The 6,863-nt window shown below is 37.3% G+C and overlaps 1 protein-coding gene across 1 annotated transcript in view; it reads left to right on the forward strand.

Moving 5' to 3' along the window:
* The window catches only part of sall3a (spalt-like transcription factor 3a), a 12,056-nt gene extending 11,074 nt beyond the window's left edge, over positions 1-982 (forward strand). Inside the window, exon 4 of the mRNA XM_037676447.1 lies at positions 488-982. Coding sequence (XP_037532375.1) covers positions 488-919 — 432 coding nt within the window. The 3' untranslated portion in view covers positions 920-982. The remainder of the gene's footprint in view (positions 1-487) is intronic.
* The last annotated feature ends 5,881 nt before the right edge of the window (positions 983-6,863 follow it).

Here is a 6,863-nt window from a genome sequence, read left to right on the forward strand (position 1 = left end):
TGTATCCTGAAGGTTTTTCTCCATGTTTTGATATGTTTGTGAATTTCTTGCCATTTCTGATGCAGCATTATGAGTATTATCTTGTTTTTGCTAATGTGTAGAAGGATAACAATATAAACAGTTAAATGAATAGTTCAAAACATGTCCTATGTAGTGTAGATGGGGTCTTAAAGTAACTTCAGTTTCATTCTACCAGGTAATATTAAACTCAAAGTGTTAATTTTAAATGTTATTTCCTGTGAGATGTTCATCCTATTATTCAATAGCTTTAGCTGAATTTGTGATCTATCTGTGATATATGCACACCTTTACTCTAATAATATATTTTCAAGAAAAAAAAAACACCTTTTGTTTTGTTTATTTGCATGTCTCCCCCCCCTTTAAGTTTAAACCTAAACTTTTCTTAATTAAGATGTTAATTGGTTGTGGACATTCTTACATTGAAAGACTTAAAAGTTAAAACATTTGTTGTTGCTGCTGCTTCTAGGTTCATATGGGAACGCACATGTGGAACAATGCTCCAGCCCGGAGGGGTCGGCGCCTGTCGGTGGAGAACCCCATGGCCTTGTTGGGTGGAGACGCCATGAAGTTCAGTGAGATGTTTCAAAAGGATCTGGCAGCTCGGGCCATGAACGTCGACCCCGGCTTCTGGAACCAGTACGCTGCTGTCATCACCAATGGCCTGGCCATGAAGAACAATGAGATTTCTGTGATTCAGAACGGAGGCATCACCCAGCTGCCCGTCAGCCTCGGAGGAGCAGGAATCACCTCTTTGGGAGCTATGCCCGGCGGGTTGGACCGTGTACACACTGGCAGCAGCCCTCCCATGACGGGAATGGAGAAGGCTGGTCTGGAGGTTGCAGCCAGCCGTCCGTTTTCAAGATACATGGAGGAGAACAAGGAAATTGGGATTAATTAGAAAACCTGTCTGTATTACCTAAGGTAGCAGTTTAACAAAAACTAAAAGATGAGAAAACTATTGGAGGGAAAGTGCTGATCCAGTTTAAACTCGTGCATATTAAACTGTGTACAGATTAAAGACGTTTTGTTTGATTTTGGAAATATAGTATTTAGTACTGATTAGGGGCCTTTGCCCTTCACCTTCCCCGTCTCACTTGATATTTGGTCTACACAAAGAAAACTTTGTCACTTGTTTGAGAAAATGTCGTCTTGCAAAATAATGCATGGTACTTATTTGTTTTTCTCCGTACGTTTGACTGCTTTTACGAATTCCTTTGAGAAACCAGGATCCTGCCCAGTGATAACGGACAAGCGTCACATCTGGACGGGACGAACACACTTTAAGAACAGTTTTCTTTAAAGACAGTTGGACATTTGTCTCGCAACTCTGTTTGTGGTTGCTCTTTTAAATACGAGGGCCCCGCTCGTTGACGGACTGAAGAACAGAATGAAGTTCAGTGTTTTTTGTGCTCGCCTGATATATATATATTATTTTCTCATGAACTAGAAAACTTGAAAAAACAACGTTTAAACTATTTTAATCTTTCCATTTAGTCTCTCAGCATTGTCTTATACTGTTGTCCCGTGTCCTTACTATTTATGACAATAACAAAAAAAGCGGGTATACAAAGTATATTTAACAGCCCAAGCATTTTATTCTTTTTTTTTTTTTTTTACTGCAGGTTTACTGCTGAAAGTCCCTGTCAATAAAGACAATGTGTCCTTTTATTTGAACAACGGAGAAAACTTGTAGGTTTTGTTTGGATATTTGTTGACACCATGTGTATCTTCTTATAGGATAAAAAGGCAAACGATATCCAAAGCTGCTATGACCACAACCCAGCTTTTAACCTTTGTAAAAATAAAAATAAAATCAAAATAAAGAAGAAAGAGGTGAAACTTTTGAAGAAATATCTATGTATAGAAATACAGACAAATCTAAAACAGGTATGCATATTTTGTATCACATAAAATAGACTTCATGAGTTGAGAGTATTTGTCATGTTTGTGAATGCACTTTTTAAAAACGAGACTTTTGTCTGTGAGTTACCGTTAACCTTTTGACCGATCTATCTATCTATCACGTGCTGTTTTTATTGTTTCCAGCCGACACTCCTCCAGCTCACAGAGTCGCTCCTCTGTTGTTGCATCTGTGCTACTCGTCAGAGTGCAAACTCATCACTCAATCAAAACCTTCTCCAATAAAAAAAGGAAACGAGCGTGTGTCTGAATGGCCTCCATATCTGCTGTTATTGACTCGTTCACGTCACGTTTTTAACTGTACGCATTAAACTTTGAGAGAAATGTGAACCAGAACTCTGGAATAATCACTTTTCGTTTAAAATAAATTGTTTTAAAATAGGTTTAGATGCCATAACGTGTTTAGAACTTTCATATGCAGCATATAAAAAAATAATAATAATTAAGTGTAATTTATGTGGTTAGTTTTTGTTTTATGAATAAGATACGTGTCATTTCTGGTTTATTTCAGCAATATTTATTTTAAACTTTTGGGCCACATCACTGTAAAATAACAGTTTCCACACCTTTCGTATAATTTCGGGGCAAATTCTCTTCTAAAAGCTAATAAAATTATTTTATTTTATGCTTTAATGTTGTTTTGAAGGAAAAAAAAAACCAAGATTTTATTTTATTCTGTTTACTTGTGTTTATTTATGAATAGATTGCACTTGTATATCATTTTAACCAGACAATTAAAACACAGTGATAACTGGTCTAAAACACCCAGCTTGTGAATAACAGCATATATTCTTATTAGACACAGATCGTGGGAATAAGATGTTTCCAAGTTTCCAAATTAAATTTAGTCATCTTTAAATAGAAAACAATTATAGAAGGTAACACTTTTTAAATCCTACAAGATAAAACCGACTTTGTAGCAAATACTTGTTGATCAGGATTTCTTTGTCAATAACAACATAAAATTAACATGTTTTTTAATTTGAATCAAAATAACCTTAAAGTCACTATTTTGTTCAATGTGATGAGAAGACGTAGTAATGAATTGTTTTGTTTAAAAAAATATGAAAAGATTTTTTCTTCCCAGGTTAAAACGTCTGTTGGAGCTGCTTCAGCAGTGTCCATGTGTGAGACGGCGCTTAGACTGAGCGAAGCTGAAGCTGCGCTGTACGGTGAAGTTACAGTGTGTGTGTGTGTGTGTGTGTGTGTGTGTGTGTGTCAAGTGGTGACAGCTTTCTCTCAGCATTCGGTCCTCCTGGTGCCGGACACTCGACACATGTTCCACATATGTGTGAACACACACTTGCACAATCTCACACCCTGACACAAATACCACTGTTCCCAGTTTTGCTAATAAAATAAAATAAATCAGAGAGAGAAACAAACATGTTCACGGTGAACAATATCCAGACACGTTATGTGCAGAATAAAAGAGAAGAATTCATTGAAATCGTAACTGTAGATTAATAACTACAGTATTTGTGGCAAATTACCAAAGTAATTTAGACTTGTGTTCATTACTACAAACATTTAAAAAATCTAAATGTTTTGCTGCTTTTACACTCCCACTCACATACAAACAGTTTGTCTAGTGAGAAACACTGATACCTTTAAAGAAGCTCGTCAAATTGGCTATTTTTAATTTTGTGCAAGCCCACTTTCACTTAGTCTCCTCAAAACAAACATGGAGCTGCTTTGTTCAGCATTTTTTATGTTAATTTATTTTTATCCTGCCACTGTCAAACATTATTTGTGTGCTAAAATACCAGTAGTGTTTATTTGAGAATAAAAAAAAAATGTTTTCACTGTATTTGAAATGTTCACCCTTTCACTCATGCAGACTATGTAGACTAAATCTGGAACGGCCTGTTTTATCATTTCAGCACTTCAGCCATGTGTCATATAATGAACCGTCAGCCAGATACTTTAGATTATGTGTCTAAATGTTTGGTGAGCACATGATTTCTTTATTAACATCAACTGAGATCAATTTGAAACCCAAATGTTTAAATGCAACTGCTACACTTTTTATATTGTATCTATTTATACAACCATGATGGATGGCAGCTGTAACTGTGTCACAAGCTTCAATATACTGAAACTATGAAATATCTTTATAATCTTCTTCTTTCAGCTGCTCCTTCTTCAGGGGTCGCCACAGCGAACTAACTCACATGAAGACTTGGAGATTTTTTTAACGCCGGATGCCCTTCGTGACACAACCACTGACCACCGAGCTACTCCAGCCACCTGTGTGGAGCAGAGAGCTGCTAGCTAGGGGTGCACGGGGAAGCAGATGGTGGGGGTTAAGGGCCTTGCTCAAGGGCCCAGAGTGGGGCAAATGAGCGTGGAGGCAGGTGTGGGTGCTTCACCTATCCACCCACATTTTGATGTTGTCGTTACAGGGAATTGGACCGGCGACCTTCCAATTACAGGCTCACCTGCTCTAACCTCTGTGCCACCACTCCCATGATATATCTTTATCTACAAAATATATTTGAATAATTTTGAAAGTGTAATAAAATGAGCAGAATAACATTATGATGGCTGAAATGCGGATAGTTTTTTTTTTGTTAACATGTTTCATATTTAGATAGACTTATTAAAATATATTTTTATTTCACAATTTATAAGGACTTCCCAAGCTCTCAGCTCAAACAGACATTAAAAAGAGACATTGGACTCATCTAATGTTTAAAAGCATTTTTAACAAGTCTGAGGATCACCATGATGACCTGGTGATGTTAGCATTAGCCTCCTGTAGTCTGCTGTGTTAGCGCAGGCCACAATGCATCATGGTATATTGTCACCAATGCAGTTTACAATTTATGTAAATGTTTTATTTTTATTTTCTTTATTGGATATAAAAACTGTAGTGAAATTTTTGAACAGCCTTACAAAATGGCCAATGGGCATATCAAACTGCCTTGCAGAACATGCAGACAAGCTAGGTGTCTTCTTTCTCGTCATTTTGATCGGTGCTGTAACCGTTAATGTGGTTGTTTCCTCCACCCAGTGGCACGGCACGACTATTTCAACATTTTTGTTAGACTGTGAGGATGGAAAGAAAAAATAGAGTAATATAGATAGGACTTTAGATTTTTAAGTCTTCGAGTGAAAGATCACGGCTGTAAACTTATTCAGTTTGCATGTGGAGAGCAGTAAATCATGTTTGGAGTCAAAAATGAATGATTCTAGCTGTTCAAAGTATAAAAATTAAAGTTATTGTTGCAAGGTTTTCAATGTGATTGTACACTTTGTCAAGCTTTTTTTTTTTAAACATTTAAAATACAACCAGCCTATATAGGTCTTGAGGGGAGTGCATTCACTGTGTGACCTCTATGTTGCTGGTAGTTTTGCCTCTTGAGAAGCTGGTACAGAAGTCTAATATCCACAAGTCACAGTTTTTTAGATATCTGCAGCTGAGACATTTTGTGAGGTCTAACTCTGATTGTTTTCCTTTGTACCCCTCTAAATATGTTGTGGTTAAGATTTTGGAATGCAGGTCTGATACCAAGGGGCCCTTAGTAAGATCTATACACTGCTTAGTTCATACCATGACACCAGTTTGGACTCCCTGAAACTGAAATGGGAAATGTACCTGGAGGAATCCATATCAGACTCAACCTGGAGAAAGATTATTAAGAACATTTCCTCATCTTCTAAAAACATTTACTCATTTTAAGTCTATCGGACATGCTGTAATTCAATTCACATGTGGCACTTGTCCAAACACAAGTTGTCTAAGATCCAAGCCAACCTGGACCCCGCATGTAATCAGTGTAAAGAAACTCCAGCTACTCTCCTGCATACATTCTGGACCTGTCTCAAACTGCAGAGCTTTTGGCAATCTATTTTTGACACCTTCTCTGGAATATGTGGCAAACCTGTACCCATCACCACTCGTCTCACTGTTTGGGGTGGTCCCTGTGGAGACGTCCTTCAGGAAGGACGAGAAGGATGTGATTGCTTTTGGCTCTCTTTTGTCCAGGATAATTTTTTGTGCATTTGGAAGGACCCACACCCCCAGCATATGTACATTGGATAAGAGAGGTGATATGTCATGTCCATCTAGAAAAAAATAATCAGATACCAGTACACCCCAAAGGGTTCTGTTAAGATTTTGGGACACTTGGCAGCCTTTCACGTTGTAAGTAGAAAACAATTAATTTAAGTTTAAGCGTGCGACTGATCCAGTGAGGCAGGGAAGGGGTGGAGGGTTGTTCTATGTTTTGTCTTTTTTCTTTTGCTGCATGTTCAAAAAATAAATGAAAAATCAATAAATGACTTTGATAAAAAATACAATTATATTACACCATTGTAGATACAAAATGGAGTGGGTTGATCATGAAATATGAAGTGATATGTATATCCATAGTGAATAAATAACTCCAGTCAAACCAGTCAGTCACCAAGCCAGTTAACCTCTGCTGCCTCTGATTGGTCCACCAGAGACCAGCTTACATTAACTTTCACCACTGAGTTATGTGTGTTTATTTTCCTGTTATTGTTGCTGTTATACCTATATCCATATTCATTTTGATGGAGGAGAGTTAAGTTCGTCCTTGAGTTTTTATTTGTTTAGTTTGCCTGAGCTGATCTTATAATGTAGAGCTTTTTGTGAGCCCATTGTTTAGACGTTGTGCTGACAGATGATCACAAGGCCTGCTCTGAGGAAATGTTGAATAATGAAGAAATTTCATACTGACTGTTTTATTTTCTTCTTCTTCCTTTCTCAGGGAAGGCTCTCATTTTGCTCATATATGTGTGGAAACAAAATAAATTCCACTCGTGCTTGCACTCATGCGCTCGCATTTAGCAAATCATTTTGCAGACAGCCAGTATACATGAATGTGAGGACTGTTGTTTCAGACTCTAAAGTGGCAATTCTTCTCAAATTTATAATATTGTTCGGCAGGAAC

This window comes from Nematolebias whitei, chromosome 5 (assembly GCF_014905685.2).
Source record: "Nematolebias whitei isolate Nwh7 chromosome 5, NemWhi1, whole genome shotgun sequence".
Taxonomy (NCBI): domain Eukaryota; kingdom Metazoa; phylum Chordata; class Actinopteri; order Cyprinodontiformes; family Rivulidae; genus Nematolebias; species Nematolebias whitei.